The 17,319-nt window shown below is 50.2% G+C and overlaps 1 protein-coding gene across 4 annotated transcripts in view; it reads left to right on the forward strand.

The window, feature by feature from the left end:
• The first annotated feature begins 400 nt into the window (after positions 1 to 400).
• FLNB (filamin B) overlaps positions 401 to 17,319 on the forward strand; it is a 146,267-nt gene continuing 129,348 nt past the window's right edge. For all 4 annotated transcript variants that reach the window (XM_059161308.1, XM_059161309.1, XM_059161310.1 and 1 more), the window contains exon 1: positions 401 to 869. In XM_059161308.1, the coding sequence (XP_059017291.1) occupies positions 578 to 869 (292 nt within the window). In that variant the 5' untranslated portion in view covers positions 401 to 577. The remainder of the gene's footprint in view (positions 870 to 17,319) is intronic.

The raw sequence follows: 17,319 nt of genomic DNA on the forward strand, positions 1-17,319 counted from the left end.
CCTGTGCTGAACACTGTGTCTGGCACACAGCAGGAGCTCCATAAAAATCCTCATTAAACCTATAGATGATCAAGTATTCCCCGCCTTCCTCCCCAGCCCCATGACCCACGCCGCCACCGCCCCCGTCCATCGGGTCCTACTCTTGCACGTCCCCTACTCCGGGACCGGGTCCACGACCAGGACCGGATTCATGACCTTTTCCTTAAACCAAAGTCTCCCCACTGCCTTCCTTTTGCTTAGGTGGCGAGCACAGAGCACGGGGTCCCGGGACGCCTTGGACACTGCGGGTGCAGTGCACGTTTACGACCGTAGGGGGCGAGCGTGGCCCGGGAACTCCCGCGGAAGGGCTGGGACTGGGCGGGGCCTCTAGGGCGGGTCGGCTCAGTGCGCAGGCGCCGGTCCAGACGCCTCGCGCGGCCAGGGGCAGGCGGCGGCAGAGTAGTCCCGGCCGCGGCTCCAGTAGCAGCGAGTTCGAGCCCCGCTCCCGCTCCGCGTTGGTTCTAGTTCCCCGGGCCCTTGGGCCTCCGTACGCCAGTCTCCGCCAGTAGCTGCGCGTTGCGCACACCCCGCCGCCAGGATGCCGGTAACTGAGAAGGACCTGGCGGAGGACGCGCCGTGGAAGAAGATCCAGCAGAACACCTTCACGCGTTGGTGCAACGAGCACCTCAAGTGCGTGAACAAACGCATTGGGAACCTGCAGACCGATCTGAGCGATGGATTGCGGCTCATCGCGCTGCTCGAGGTGCTCAGCCAGAAGCGCATGTACCGCAAGTACCACCAGCGGCCCACCTTCCGCCAGATGCAGCTGGAGAATGTGTCCGTGGCGCTCGAGTTTCTGGACCGTGAGAGCATCAAGCTCGTGTCCATCGGTGAGTGCCCTGGCTCGGCCAGGCACCGCGGTGTACGCTCCGGTCTCCGCCCGTGGGTCGGGGGTTGGGTGGGGAGGAAGGCTAGGGCTCCCTGCCGAGCACCCCTACCGCGCCCAGGAGCTGCGGGCGGGGTGTGGGCGCTGAGGAGGGGGGCGTTGTCCTCCAGGGCATGGGGATGCCGAAGACCTAGACCCTCTTCCCGTGCTTTTCTCTGGGCTAGGATTTCGTATGATAGCTCCCCGCCCTGCCCCTCGCCATGCATTCTTGGGGGGCTGTGGGTCCTGGGCTTGGGTTGGGGCTGTACGGGGTGTGGTGGGGCTGTAGCATTTCGCCGCACCCGGGGCGTCCCTGCGGGGAGCTGGAAACCTCTGATCTGCGGTCCGTAGAAGTGGGGTTCCTGGTCAGATGCTCCTCGAAGCGCTCGCCCCGTTGCGCCCAGGGCGATGCGCCCAGCGGCTGACCAACGGGCGTTGGCTCTGATGCCCCGAGGAAGACCTGGGGAGGGACAGGTCTCCGAGCTTGGGGCCTCGTCGCCCAGGTGGGGCGTCTCCGATTCGGGTGTGGGCCCAGAGGTGGGAAGGGGAGCCGCGGGGGTGTGTCCTCCTCGCTCCCTCTGCTCCCAGCTCAGCTCTGGCCGGGTGCATCGGGGTGAGCCAGCTCTGAAGCAGAAGTGATAACACAGGGGCAGTGGTGGTATAGTAACTACTGTTTTGTAGGGAGCCTAAACTAGTGGGGTGCTGTGTGCTAACAGCCTTCCAGGTTCTGTCCTTACACATCCTGTGAGTTGGGGTGTCCTTAGACCTCTCTTATAGGCAAGGGGGTCCAGAGGGTTAATGGAGGTGCCCAAGGTCATGGAATTAGGAAGACTCTAGCTGAGAATTGAAGGAAGTGGGTACAATGAATGGAGACTTTGCCTTCCTCTCCTTGCCTTCCCCACACCAGGGTCTTCCTGTGAGGAGCGGGGGAGTTGGTGTCCAGGAGTGGGGGAGTTGGTGTCGGCTTCCTCTCTCCAGACCTGGGAGAGCCTGAGGGTCAGGTCTCCACTGTGACCTGGGCTAATTGAAAGCTTCCAGGAAGGTCACAAGGCTACTGAGGGTATGGGCTGTGACTGTAGGGGCTAGAGGTGTACAGTGTGGGTGGGTGGGTGTGTGCACTTGTATGTGTGCAGAGTGTGTATGGATACACAGCATATGTGTAGAACATGTGTGTACACGGCATGGGTGTGTAGAGAAAGTGTGTGCACCTACAGTGTGTGTGTGTGTGTGTGTGTGTGTGTGTGTGTCTGTGCTGCCAGGGGAGCGTCTTGCTGGAGTAGCTGACGCAGGCCTAAGTCTGGGGTCCCTTACTGAGAACACCAGGCCTTATGGTGACTTCTGTGCTAGGAAGGAAGGGCGGTGGGTGTGGCTGCTGGGACTTTCTCCAGAGTAAAAGGGGTTCCCTCTAGGCTGAGTCTCCTCTGTCCTTTCCCTCCCCCACACCTGTCCTGGCAGGTAGGGCTGCTTCCTGTTTCCTGGGCCCAGGCAGCTGTCACCACCCAGTCAGCGCCCCATGGGTGGGGGTGGCGGTGGCAGAGGGTGTGTGTGGCTTCTCTGCAGAGCTATGTAATATGCTTGCCTGTTACAGTGGTAGGGACCATCTCCTACCACTGGGAAAGGAGCACCCTAGAATCATCCTGGGATTTTTCCCTTTTCAGAAACCATTTTTGCTACTGAGGGATCTGAAGGCCTGGCTGAGCTCAACAGGGCTCACTTCGTCTTTGTTTTAAAAATGTGCATTTATTTAATTAAGTGAACAAAGAAACTTAAAGTAAACTGGGAGTATCCAAACATGACATGGAATCTCCTTAAAAAACAAACCAAAGAATGAAACCACAGCCTCAAAATCCTGGACTGCCTGATTTACCAACTGTTTACAGAGGCTGCAGCTGCTCGCAGCGTGGTTTGTCGTCTGTGCCCTGAGCTTGGGGGTCTCATTCTAGACTTTGTCTGGTCCCGTTTTCCTACTCAACCCCCATGATTGTCATTCCTGAACTCCCCCAGGACATAGTATCTTCCATTGTCCTGACATTCCAGGGCTAGCCTCCCCTTCTCTGGTTGCAGGCCCGTGGGCTGTTGGCAGCTTCTTGCTGTGGACCACTTCCCACCACAGGCAGTGTTGTTTTATTTTATTTTCTCCTTTTCACTGATTTCTTGGATGATATTCCCCCAGGTGGCATTCCGGGGTCAAAGAGTGTAGCCACAGTTATGACTCCTGTCATTGGCTGCCTTGTTGCTCCTCGGAAGGATCTCACCGTAAACAGGTTTTCCAGCCTCTAGAGCCTAGAGGGAGACTTGCCAAGGGCCAGAACTCCCGTGGGGGTGAGGCCTGAGGCCTCTTCCCCCTGCACCTGGGGGTGTTCTGAGGACCGGCCCTACTGCCCTTGAGATAACTAGTCACATCCAGCTCAGACTATAGTTCAAGTACCACGGCTTATGCTGTATTGCATTGTGCTGAGGAAGACATGGGCTGCAGTTCGTTGTTGAATGTGTTCTGTTCATCATCCCATTGATCACCACCTTGAGTCCTCAGATTCGGTTTCCTTGTCTGCATAGCGATCTGCCTTAGCAAATCATGGGGAGGGTAAAGGGTTTGCCCTAGTTTTGCCCAGGTGCCTAGAACATGGTTGCTGTTATTCTGTGGTGGTTGTTAGTGTTACTGATGTCCATTTTAGGTGAGGAAACAGGAGTGAAGTAACTTGCAGAGGTCACCCAGTTTGTAAGTGGTGACTGGAGGCGGGGCCTGTCCCTTTGTGAAATTGACCCTTAACTGACCCGCTGTTCAGTGTTCTGAGTACAACACAGCCCCTCTCCCCTAACCAGAGAGCCCCTGTTAACACCAGTTTTGCAAGTCTGGGATGTTGGGGTGGGGCAGCTGGATGCCCACACTTTGAGCCTCTGGTCTTGAGCAAAGCAGGGATCTCAAGACTTTGGGTGAGTAGCAGGATGAGGGTCCCCTGAGGTGAGTGTCACATCAGGACCTGAGCAGAATCACTTTGCATCTTCATCGTGAACTTGTGTAGGGGATGGCTGCCCTGTGTTCACTGAACTGATTTCTTGGGGGGAGGGTGTGGGATGTGGTATTCCTGTTACTTAATGGATGGTGTTTTACTCCATAATCTGGGATGGTATCTTTGAAGGGATACAGGGTTTTGTGGACTTCGCTAGCTTCCAACCATGTACATTGCTGGAATCTTAGGAGTTGTGGACAGGCGCCCAGCTCAGAGACAGGAGATGATCAGAAGCTGCCAGAGGACTTGCTTTTCTGCCTAAAATTCACTGGAAGACAGTTCTGGCTGTGGATTCCTCTTTGTGAGTTGTTGTAAGGTGGGCCTATTCTAGGCTGTATCCAAGAGCTGAAGAGTTTGTTCATTTTCTTGTTCTGTCTCGGGCAGTTCATAGTGAGGCCTCGGCATTTTTAATCCTAGTTGCCTGCCAGGAGCTGGCAGTTTTATTTACTTGTTTTTCCAAAAACCTTTTTGACACTCGGCAGCTCGGCCAACTTGGAGACAAAGGGGTCTCCTAGCCCAAGAATGACAATCAATTCTGCCTAGAAGTTTGGGTGGTATGGTTTGGTTTGATCCTTTAGAAAAAGGAATTCTTTCCTTTTCGGAGGATGCGGTCTGACCCTAATGTTTACTTAAGGTGCCTGTGCCAGGCCAGTGCCTCAGAGCAGGCGGGTGTGTGTTCCCAAGACCTTGGGTCACTGGGCAGGGTTTCCAGGGTGGTGGGTCACCACGGCACTCAGCCCCTTTTCCTTCCTGTTGTCCCGCCCCCACCAAAATAACATACAAATACAGTAATCCTAAATCCTGTTCTTTCTTGAACTACCTAGCAAATTCCAGTGTGTCTAGGTAGCAGAGAATGTTTTAAAGTAGCAAAGTAGCGTGCTGGTCAGAATTAACAAGGTCTGGACCATTCGCAACAAAGTAACAGAATGAGAAGAAGCTCTTATAGTAGTTAAGCAAAGATTCTTGGTTCAAATTCCACTTGGCACTAAGTAGCCATTAAGAAACTTCTGCACCTTGGTTTCCTTATCACTAAAATGGAGGTGATAACTACCTCCTTTCATAGGTTGTTAATAAAAAGCAAACAAGTTAATATTCTTAAAAATGTTTGGAAAAGTTTATGGCACATAAGTGAGTGCTATGTGATTGTTCACTAAATACAGTACCATCCACCAGTATTCTCAAAAGTCACTGCTGGAGGGTTTGCTCACTGAAACGACGTTTAAAATCAGTGCCGCACTGGGGAGACCAGCTTGGTTGGCTCGTGTTGCTGCTGCTTTGCTGTAATAGGGCTGTGGACTGGCCTCCTTGGAAGGGGAGGACCCCTGGTTAGGTTACGGCTGCCTCCGGGACCCATTCATGCCGGCTTTGTTTCGGAGACCTGGACCGGAGCACCGGGTGGCTGGTCATTCCAGCCTTCCACCCTGTTCAGGAATCTCTGGGCCAAATCACTTCCAGATGGCAGTTGGGCTCTGCGGCGGCTGAACCCTCATGCCAGTCAGCAGCTGCCTTCATTCTTGGAGAGTCTGTGCTCAAGGAGGGCTTTGATTTGGAACCAAATTTTGGTCTCCTGGGCCCTTCCCTTCCCCTCTTTGCCCGGATCCTGGGTTCTGTGTGGTGAGGTGGGTGCACAGGGTAGTTGAGGACGGCTGCCCTGCTCATTGGGCAGTAGAAGCCCAGGCTCAGAGCCTTGAGTTGTGCTGGCCGTGGCTTCGTGGCCAGGGTACCACATCACCCTGCTTTCTCTATAAATGGCCTCCTGGTCAGCACATACTCGGTTAAACTAGGTCCAGGTGGATGGTTGAGGATATGGGCTTGAAGTTAGGCGGCCAGCACGCTAAGTCCCACTCTCTCCCTAACAGCTATGCAGCTCTGGCCTACTGTCTTCACCTTTGTGAGCCTCAGTGTCCCCCATCTGTAAAATGCAGAATAATAGTTCCTGTCTTAGTTGCTGAGGCCAGTGTATGTTCATAGCACAATGCTGACATAATCATCATTATTATTATCAATGTGCTTCTGAACCCAGGTCTGGGACTTTGTCTCGTTTTCCATCTACTCTCTGGCATGTACTACCACTATCATCTGGTGTGTTAGGTAGTCGTCCCCCACCCCCCAGCCAAGTTTGGAACCTCTGTCAAAGATGTCTCCTAAGATCTTTCCTTCCTTTCCTCATTCCAGTGAATCTAGGAGAGATCAGCTGTGAGCCAGCCCCGGTGCTAGGGCCACAGCAATAATGAGAGTCGGGCCCTGAGCTTGCCTCACGCACTGCTTGGTGCAGAGGAGAGAGTAACCTGGGAGTGTGCTTCTCAAACCTTCAAGCACACACAGATCTCCTGGCGACTTTGTGAAAAATGTTAGTGTGGTTTTGAGGAATACTATGCAGCCATCAAAAGAAATGAAATCTTGCCATTTGCAACGACGTGGATGGAACTAGAGGGTGTCATGCTTAGCGAAATAAGTCAAGCAGAGAAAGACAACTACCATATGATCTCCCTGATATGAGGAAGTGGAGATGCAACATGGGGGGATAAGGGGGTAGGAGAAGAATAAATGAAACAAGATGGGATCAGGAGGGAGACAAACCATAAGTGACTCTTAATCTTACAAAACAAACTGAGGGTTGCTGGGGGGAGGGGGGTTGGAAGAAAGGGGGTGGGGTTATGGACATTGGGGAGGGTGTGTGCTATGGTGAGTGCTATGAAGTGTGTATACCTGGTGATTCACAGACCTGTACCCCTGGGGATAAAAATACATTATATGTTTATAAAAAATAAAAAATTAATAAAAAAATTTTAAAATGAAAAAAAAATGTTATTGTGACAAAGCAGGTCAGGTGTGAAGGCTGAAATTCTTTTACTTCCAGCCCGCTCCCAGTAGCTACTGTCCGCTGCCTGCCATCTGTGGGTTTGAGGATCAAGATGGCAGGCTTTCTGGGTGGAGGCTTTCGTGGGGAGGAGTGCCTTCCCTGAGGCTGGGATGGGTAGTCTGGAGGACTCCCTGGAGGGAGGGACTGTTAAACTGGGACCTAAAGCCTGAGTAGAATTAGGCAGGTGAGGCACAGCAGAAGGCTTTGTCAGCTGGAGGTCAGAGGAGTGGGTGACACAGAGGTAGGCAGGGGCTGTCTCACAAAGGGTCTTCTTTTTTTTTTTAAGATTTTATTTATTTATTTATTTATTTATTTATTTGACAGACAGAGATCACAAGTAGGCAGAGAGGCAAGGCAGAGAGAGAGGAGGAAGCAGGCTCCCTGCAGAGCAGAGAGCCAGATGTGGGGCTCAATCCCAGGACCCTGGGATCATGACCTGAGCCGAAGGCAGAGGCTTTAACCCACTGAGCCACCCAGGTACCCCTCACAAAGGGTCTTCTGAGGCTGGAAGCTGCCATCCAGGCATACCCCACTTGGTGTGGGGTAGGTGAACCCAGTTGAAATAGATCATCTACTCTGGGGCTTGCTTGCTTTCTTTCTTTTTAAGATTTTATTCATTTATTTGACAGAGATCACAAGTAGGCAGAGAGGCAGGCAGAAAGAGAGGAGGAAGCAGGCTCCCTGCAGAGCAGAGAGCCTGATGCGAGGCTCGATCCCAGGACCCTGGGATCATGACCTGAGCGGAAGCAGAGGCTTTAGCCCACTGAGCCACCGAGGTGCCCCACTCTGGGGCTTTCTTGACTGTGACTGCAGTCATTCCTATCAGTCAAACAATTTTAACGTGTCCCTCTCTCATACATGCAAATTCGCAAGCTATATACATATCTTACTGTCAGCCTGTATATTAAATATTAGTAAATCTTAATTTTCCTGTGTTCTAATGGATATTCTTTTTCTTAAAAATTTATTATTTTTTATAAACATATATTTTTATCCCCAGGGGTACAGGTCTGTGAATCACCAGGTTTACACACTTCACAGCACTCACCAAAGCACATACCCTCCCCAATGTCCATAATCCCACCCCCTTCTCCCAACTCCCCTCCCCCCAGCAACCCTCAGTTTGTTTTGTGAGATTAAGAGTCACTTATGATTTGTCTCCCTCCTGATCCCATCTTGTTTCATTGATTCTTCTCCTACCCACTTAAGCCCCCATGTTTCATCACCACTTCCTTATATTCTTTTTTTTTATAGATTTTTTTTTTAAGATTTTATTTATTTATCTGACAGACAGAGATCACAAGTAGGCAGAGAGACAGAGAGAGAGAGAGGAGGAAGCAGGCTCCCCGCCGAGCTGAGAGCCCGATGTGGGACTCGATCCTGGGACCCCGAGATCATGACCTGAGCCGAAGGCAGTGGCTTAACCCACTGAGCCACCCAGGGGCCCCACCACTTCCTCATATTCTAATGGATATTCTTGTGTGCCCTTGTGGAGGGCCGCCCATTGGGAGGCCCCCGAGGACCTTTTCCTGCATTTCATCTCTCCTACCCCCTTCCTGTTGCTATTCTGCATTTAGTTTTGATCTTTAGTTGTCTTCAGTGAAGGAGGTAGATCTCTAATTCTGTCCACTTCCCCCAAGTTGAACCAAACGAATAAACGCAATGGAATGAGCCATTTCAGTCTAAAGGCGTGCTGTTTCCTGCTCTTACAATGATGAAAATTGCCTTTCATGACAGTCTACGAGAAGGCACCTTACATTACTGGTGTAAATCTAGTTATCCATTAAACATGCTTAATAATCACCAGATTGGCTCAGGTTACTGTGTAATGAACAACAGCACTTTCCCTCTGCCGGGGCTTGGAAAGTGGCCTTGCAGCTTTTAAGTGCCTTGCTTGCTTTTCTTGGGAAATTGAGTCCCTGTTCTAGGGAGAGAGTTTTTTGGGAAAGATGATTAGAAAACCAAATGGCTCTTTATGCCAAAATGATAAAGCAGTACCTGAGAGAAGCTATACACAGTATGAAGGATGGAACTATTGGTTTTGTTGTTGTTGTTTTACTATTGGGTATTTTAATTCTACCTACTTAGTATCATGATTTCTCTTTTTCAAAATCATACTGAGCTAAACCTCCAGTGTTGCCTTTCCTCTAAGAGCCTTATAGCACTTGCCTTAAATACAGTCGTTTGAAAGATGTAGATGGTTGTTGTAACTCTTCTGCAAACTGTTCAGTTCTAAAAAAAAATTTCCTGGGGCTTGCTTTCTTTCACTCATTGTCTGGTTACAACACACAGCAAAGAACTTTTAACTTCCCTGATCCCCCTTTGACCAGTTGCTGTGCAGTAGAATGTCCTTCGTTAAGATTTTCTTGTACTAGAAGCAAAGAAGCAGTTTGGTTTTTCACTTAGCCGAGACTGGTTTTAGGTCAGAATTATTTTGACAGAGCATCTGACTTCCTCCTTTCCGTCATCATCACAACCTGGCCTGGAGAGATGGCTTGGTAGGGAGAACACTTGTCCTCCTCCTGCATGTTCCTTGGCTTTTCCAAGGATCCGTGCTGATGAGACATTGGTGTACTGAATGTTAGATGCGCACACGTATCCTGGAGCGGAATGTCTACCGCATTCCTGTGCCTGCTAGCCACTAAGCATGGTCCTGAGTGCCTTACCTTTATTGCTCTCGTCCTCATCGTGGAGCGCGCAAAGTGGCTTTGTATTCATTTCCATTTTGCAGATGAGAAAATTGAGGCCCAAATCAGCCTCTCTGCACATGCCAGGCACAATGCTTGCCTGAATCAAACTGTTGAGTATTTTCTTTTTTTAATCTCCAAGTTTGGTTTCACCCTTAAAAGTAAAATAGATACACTGTAGTGAGAGATTTCCTGCGGCTTTAGTTCTGCTCATTTCTGTGTTGCGTGCAGCTTGACTCACTTGACCTTGATGAATGTGCAATTGAAACGTTCTTCTAGAAAACAAAATTTTGGGGGGCCCATTTGCCTTGTCTCGCCCAGCATTGTTGAACTTTCTTTAACTGGGGCCTCCTCTTCAGTTCTGGAGGAACTCTAGTTCTTCCCCTGCCTTTATTTGGTTATTTGGGGCAGGGTTTGGACAGTGGGGAGCAGCTGAAGGCTGCTTTGGGCGGCCAGGCAGGGCTTTGTTGGTGGGGCCTAGAAGCCATGGGTGAGGAGGAGGTGCCCTCGTAGCAGCTGGGGGACTCGCGGTGCCCACCCCATGGGGTGGAGACATAGCTGTGCCCAGAGATCCTCTGTCACAGTCCCTGTTGGGTTGCTCTCAGAAAGGACCCCAAGCCCCATCCTCTCCTTCTCCTACCTTTAAAGATTAACAGGCGGTAGGGCATGTGGGGTTGTGTTTGCTGCTGACCAGAGCCTCTCTCTCCTGGCAGGAGTGTTGGCCTTCATCAGTCTGGCTGCTCTGGCACAAGTAGCTGCCCACTCCCCACTCCAAGCTAGCAGCCCCCGCTCTTCCTGGGGAGCCTTGTGAAGGGCCCCTAGCAGGGGCACGTAGCTCTGGCGAGCTGCTCTGGAGCTGAGCTTGGTGTCCCCAAGGGCATCTCCTGCAGCACTCCAGAGAGAGGAAGCTGCTCTGGGGGTGGGGTGGGGGAGCACTCAGTGCTCAGCCTCCCCAGAAACCGCTGGGCTGGTTAGTTGCAAGGTCTGGGCGTTTACACAACACCCCTGCTCTCCCTCTCTGAAGGCCCTTTATGCTAGCGTGAATTCCTTTTCTCACGGAGATCTGAAAGCTCTTTTGACTAAATGGGTCACCTTTCTGGGTATTTTCATAAGGCTGGTCAGCTTCTGCCATGCCAGACGACTTCCCTGGAATTTCCGTTTAGATATAGTGAGAACACAGTGTGGAATTTGGGCTTTTGAGCTATAGGGAAATGGGTGGGGATTTGTGGCTGGCATATGTAAATTTGTTGCGGCCCATAAATTCAGATTTTAAGATGAAAAAAAAGCAAGCAGCAGTCAGCTTTCCATCTACAAACAAGAATGGTGTTACTCTCCGCCCCATGCAGGCCTCCCGTGGAGGCTATGGTCTGAAAAGATTCTCGGTGGCTAAAATCAGATTCCTCCATCTCCCCTGCTGCCCCCAAGAAAACAATCAAGTTCTTATCATGCTGGTGCTGTACTGCTTGTGTGAATCACCCCGATTTCCCTGTACCTCCCTGAAGTGATTTCTCAGATATTCCAGGGAAACAAGGATTATTTGGCCTTCTTCAGTCTGAGGGGAGCATGGCTGGGCCTGGGCTGCTTCCTCGCAAGAACAGAGTGATTTGTTCCCTGGATGGGGGAAAGCAGGCCAGGGGGGGGGGGGGCTAGGTGCCACCCTCCAGGGGACCACAGGTGCAGCCTCTGTGACTTGGCTGTGTAGTAATTGAGCAGAATCCTGGGTTCTGTTTATAAGATTCCTTTGGCAGAAGAGGCAGAGGCTGGAAGACCAAGTGTGTGCTCCTGGGGCGCCTGGGGGCCTCTCAGAGGAGCTTGCAGCCTCCAGGGGTCTAGGGGCAGAACCCAGAAAGCGTGCCAAGAGCAGGAGCCATAGGGATCTTGGCCGGCAAGCACCTGTACGGTGGCTTGTCACGTTCCTTCTCAGCACTGAAGGAAGAGGCTAGCGGGCGCTTGGGGAATGCCTCTCCTGTGCCCGCGTCCTTTACAGGAAATGATCAGGCTGTCACATTACGCTTCCTGTCGGGCATGCATCTCTCATCACCATAATGACCTCTCCTGTCCCTTCTTCTTGGCACACTTGTTTGACACCATGGGCGGTCACACCTGAGGTTGGAGGGTCACTCGGAGCTCTCCTCCTGCCTTGTGCCGTCTCATGTCATCACTTCCTGAGCTCTGTAGGTCTCTTGACCTGCCTGTTTCTTGCTCTCCCACTGGATCCCCTCTGCTCTAGGGGCAGGTTTGAATCTCTCGTTCATCTCTGGGGCTCGGGGCTTGACACCTAGTAGGAATATAAGAAGTTATTGAATAAATGCACAGCCTCCAACATAGATGGGTTGAATAATAAGTCTGATGTATTCATTGGTCTGCAATATATTTGCTTTCAAAAATGCAAAATGGGATCATTTGTAGCCCATATCGGAAGAGGAATTTTGTGTAGTGGACCTCTGGGTCTGGGGTCCCAGTAGAACACCCTCATTTGGGGGACAGTGATGCTGATGTAAAGAATTCAGCACTTCATTGTCGTTCTCTGAACATTGGTGATTTGCTTCAACTGTTAGAGAATAAAGCCTTTTCCAAGGGCCATGTGAATTGCAGAAAATGAATATAAATGGGATCCACGGAGAGTCACTATAATCACAGTTTCACTAATAATAGTGAATATATATTGAACACCTACCTGTACCAGAAAATTGTGAAGGATGCTTTTCACTAATAGCTAAGTAAAGCCTAATTGCAACCATGGGATGTAGTTATTGTTATAATCCTCATTATACAGATGAGGAAACTAAGGCACATTCCAGATCAGCCACTGAGTATTGACCATGAGTCAAACCCTTTCCTCAAAGGAGAGCCATCAGCATGGTCTTCAGAATTCCCTTTAAGTATTTTTTTTAATATTAAGAAGTTGCATTTGTAGTTCTTAGAAGAAAATTGCAAGAATGTAGAGGAATACAAAGAAAAAAAATACCACTTGTGGAGAATCTTAACAAATCTTTTTCTACTTTTGGGGAGTTTTGTGTGAACAGCTGCTTTTTGATCAGAATGGGGAAAGGAGATTGCATGGTCTTAGGAGAAAAGAGACTGGACTGGAAATGTTTTGTAAAATCATTTGATCATACTGATTGTTGTAACAAGCTTCATCGTTGAGTTATTGCAGAACCGGGGCCAGCATTAAAATTGGTGGTCTTGGTTGAGGCTCATGGTTTGCGAGTCTCGCTTGGTCTTGAAATATGTTATGGTCAACCACAGAGTGGGGGTGTTCCAGCTATTTTCTGTCTCTTAAAAGTTTTTAGGACCAACTTTTATTGGGATTGCCAAGGTCTCTTAATAATAGTTATTATGTTTGGTAACTAGTATGCCCTTGTCTCATGGTGAAGCCCAGCACGGAAATTCATCTACTTTTTAGTTGCTCGACTCCATTAGCAATTTCAGTGTCTCCAGTATGAGCCTAACAGAGTGTCGTTGGCAGCTTGGTTCACCCTTACCCATCTGGGAGCTTTTAGAAGTCTGAGTATTTTATGCAGCCCTAAGGTCTTCATGAGATTGGTGTTTCTGAAACATTTCCTCAACAGCCCTCAGGACACCTGGTCCACCTGGTCCACGGAGTCATCTGTTCTACCCGTGTTCGAAGCAAAGGGGAGGGAAGGAAACCACTTCCAGATGCAAACTGAACTAGGTTCCTGAGTGTGGTCGCGACTGTGGGTCAGTTAGCCCCTGCCGCTGACTGCCTGGGAGACTCAGGGGAAGTTGCTGGACCTCTCTGAGCTTCAGTGTCCCAGGCTTGTCGCAGTGCTCCGACTGTTGGCATTGTTGAAGAGTAAACGACACAATCTTTACAAAGCACGTGGCAGATAATATGGGCCACCTGAATGGTGGTCTTTACCTTCCTTCTCCCCTGTCCCCCTCCTCCTTCCTTGACCTGCGGTGGCCCCCTCGGACTGGAGGAAGAAGTGACCTGATTACCTTGGAAGGGAAGCTTTTTCACCTCTAAGAGCCTGTCTTCCATATGCAGAATATGATAATGAAGTGCTCTGTCTTGGGGATGCCTGGGTGGCTTAGTTGGTTAAGCACCTGCCTTTTGGCGCAGGTCATGATGATTGGAAGGTCCTGGGATTGTCCCCCTCTCCTGCTCCCCCTGCCTGTGCTCACTCTCTCTATATCAAATAAGTAAATAAAATCTTTAAAATAAAATAAAATGCTCTGCCTTACTGAGTTCTAAGGTATAAAGAGAATGTGCATCTAAAGCCCTTAGCATCGCTCCTGGTCATGGGCAGTGACCGCTGACAGCTGCTGCCCTCACGATGCTGGCAGGAGCATTATTACTAGAAAGTCCCGCACCTCCCACTTATCCTTTTCAGGGCTCAGCTGAGAAGCACGAAGAGAAAGCAGCCACGCCGGAGATGAGACCGTGCTCACTGCCTTGTGTGTTTCCCATCTGGAACAAAGGGGCGTGCACCGACTGCCCTCCTCCAGCCAGGCCTGGCTCTGCCTTGGCCCTGGGCACTGTTTTTTCTCCCTTCTAGTCCTGGCGCTTTGATACCTGGGATCATGGTGGGGCTTGATGCCAAGATTTCTGCTGCCCTGGGTGTGGTCTTAAACCCAGCACAACCCAAACCCATGCCGTGGAGCTAGTGACAATATTTTTACAGTAGTGCTTGGAAACTGGAATCCTGGGGTCACACCCTGTACAAACAGCATCAGTCTTGCTGGGAGACTGGAGGAGATGGACAGCAGCAGGTTCTGTGGCTCCAAAGTCTAGAAGGATGTGGGAGGTTGTGCAGGGATGGAAGGGGTGGAAAGCATCATTCCCAGTTCTTTTCAGGGGTTCACTGGCCTGAGCCCTGCCAGGCGGAAGGGATCTGTGTGTGTCTCGTGTAATGAACTACTTGGTTCCTTCTGTCGCTCCTTGGGTACGAGGCTGCTCACTGTTTCCCTGGTTGGGCCAGATTTTCAGTGCTGCGTCCCTTTTGAGGGGCGTGTCATTTTTAGGTTGTCTCTCTCCGGGGCAGGGAACACCCAACACCTTTCCCAGAGGTAGCATTTATGGGGGTGATGCTTGAGTGATGATGACTAATGCAGATCTTCGTGTTTTAATGATGGGAAGGAGTGAGTCAGCCTGGGCACTGTTTCCATGTGACAGGGCAAAAATTGAAACACTTGCACAATGGCTTTTGTTCTGCCAGCAGTTGAAGCTGACCATCAGGCGTTATCAGTAGGATCAGCAGGTGTTCACCGCTTTTTGGTCCTGGGAAAGGCCCAGAGCGAGCCGGATTTGGCAAGACCTGGGGCCCCGAGGAGAGGCTCTGCCTCCCTCTGTCTCTCAGCCGGCTTCCCTGTCTGTCAAAGGGGAGAACTGGACCAGGTCTGTGTTTCCCAGACTTCAGTCATACGTAAAGGAGTCCCTTGTATTATTCATTTTGCCAGATCCCATGGCTGCCTCTGTTTCGTTTTTGCTTGACCCCTTTCCCCGCTGTGGCTGACTCACTTTTAAAACAAATGTGTTTGAAAAGGAGACTTGTGTCACTGTCATAACAGAAAAGCAATGTCATAGGTAAATCAGGGTAAACCATAGATAAACCCAAAGCGGCGTTATTAAATTCTAGCTAGCGTCGATGCCTGTTCTTAGCGGGAGGCCCATTCTTTTGGTTAAAAAGGAAAATTAGCCAGGGAGCCATAGGTGTTCAGAGAAACTTAGCACCACACTGAGCTTTTCTCCCTGACCTAGCCAGAAGTACTGATAGAGAATTGGAAAGAGAGGAATGTTGTCTCCGTGATGGAGGGAGGCTGATAGAGGGTCACCGATAGCTCCAAGTCTTCACGGCTAGATGCTTTTTTCGATAAATACTTCTAGAGGGTTCATTGTGTGCCAGGATCCGTGCCAGGAGCTGGGCTAGTGGTCAGGAGGACAGAGGGGACTGGGGCCTTATCACCTGCCTTAGGGGGCTCACTGAGGGTCTAAATGTGTGTCGGGGGGGGGGGTGTGCCACAGGAGTAGGTTAACAAAGTTAATGAAGAGCAGGGCAGGCCACAGAAGTTACAGTAAGAAAATCGAGGAACTGAGCTCTGTCATGCATGTAGGAGTCTTTTACAAATAAGAGTTCAGAAAATGATTTCTAAAAAGAAAATGATTCTTTAAATTTGAAAATTTTTTTTTTTGAATGGACAATAAACCCACTTCAGTCCAGAATGGTTCTAGAGAAACACCCAGGCACCCCAAGAGAATGATCCATCCTAACCCTTTATGAGGTGGTAACCTACCTTAGATCCCTAAAGCCTGATTTGAGTTTTGAGCTCTTTTGGAGTCCCATGTCCATTGTAAATAGCTAAGAACAAGATGTCCTGATAATGCTTTTTACGACATGATTTTTACCCCCTCAGATGAGCATGTCCTGTAGTTTCTGCAAGCAAGATATATCCCATGATTGGACCTTTGAAATGCCTTTGGCTAGTGTCCAGGAATGAATGGTATTTTTTGAGGTAGTGGAGTCGAGGCTGAGTCTGATTTTTCTGTCCATCTGCCAGCCAAGGGCAATACCTGCTTCTCTTGGGTTTCTGGGAGGAGGGAAGTTGTGGTTTAAAATGAGGACTACAGGGCATGTGGGTGGCTCAGTCGGTTAAGCGTCTGCCTTTGGCTTGGGTCCTGACCCTAGGGTCCTGGGATTGAGCCCCACCTCCGGGCTCCCTGCTCAGCGGGGCATCTGCTTCTCCCTCTCTGCCTTTCCCCATGCACTCTTTCTCTCTCAAACAAACAAGTAAATAAATAAAATCTTTAAAAAGAAAATGAGGACAGGGGTGTCAGGCAGCTCTGGGGTTGAATCTGGGACTTGCTGTGTGACCTAGGATGGAGTTACAGGAGTTCTCTGGAGCATTAGTGCCCGGTGTTCTCACCTGTAAACTGGGGATAATCATAGTTTCTGCCTGAAAGAGTGGGTGTGAAGATTTAATGAGCTAAATTTTGTCAAGTACTTGCCACATGGGAAGTATTTTGGAAGCGCTAACAGGTAATCCCACACTTCCCTGATTGAAAGGCTCAGGTGTTTACTACTCTAGGCTGGTGGTGAGTGAGATGAAGGGGTATGTCAGGTTTGGAGTTTGGTTAGATCCTGCTGATCGGCATCAGGACATTCAGAAGGGATCTGAGGTTTGGGACAAAGGGCGCCATGACCCCTACGACACCGTGTGTGGGTTAAATGAGGATGAAATGGACAGCCAGAAGAGCCTTCAAAGGGGCAGGTGGGATCATTAGAATCCTTTCAGCTGCAGGAGTGGGACCCCAAACTGGCTCACGTACAAGGAAATTGGTTGGCTCCTGTCAGCAAGCACAGAGTGGGTGATGGGTTTGTGGGTCCCAGCAGCTCTGTCATCAAGGATCCAGGTTCTCTTGGTCTCTGCTCTCTTGGTTTCCGTAGTCCTGAGGCTGATTCATTCCCCTGTGGTTTCCTGTAGCAGAGAGTTCCCATGAGGCAGAGATAGAGTTCCTGGCATTTCCTTATGGGCCAAGAACAGCTTTTCCAGAAGCTGTCAACAGACCTCTTCTTATATTTTATTGGCCCAGATTGGACCACATGGTGATTTCTGAACCAGTACCGGGTAAAGGAGATCAATTGCCCTCAGACCGGTGAGGTCTTCTCCAGAGCTGGAGGTGGAGTCTTTTCTCTGGAGGACTGGGGCTGTGGTGGGGGCAGGAGGCTCTAGAATCCTCTCAGGACCCTTCTAGGAAGGGCAGAGGGGGATGGATGCTGGGGGTACCTGTTGTTCTTTGCCCATCTCTCTACCTCCCCAGCCCGTCTCTTCTGTACCCAGGGGCCATTCACACATCCTCTTCTGGACCCTGGATCCTTCCCTTCTTTCTTC

This window comes from Mustela lutreola, chromosome 2, assembly GCF_030435805.1.
Source record: "Mustela lutreola isolate mMusLut2 chromosome 2, mMusLut2.pri, whole genome shotgun sequence".
Lineage (NCBI taxonomy): Eukaryota > Metazoa > Chordata > Mammalia > Carnivora > Mustelidae > Mustela > Mustela lutreola.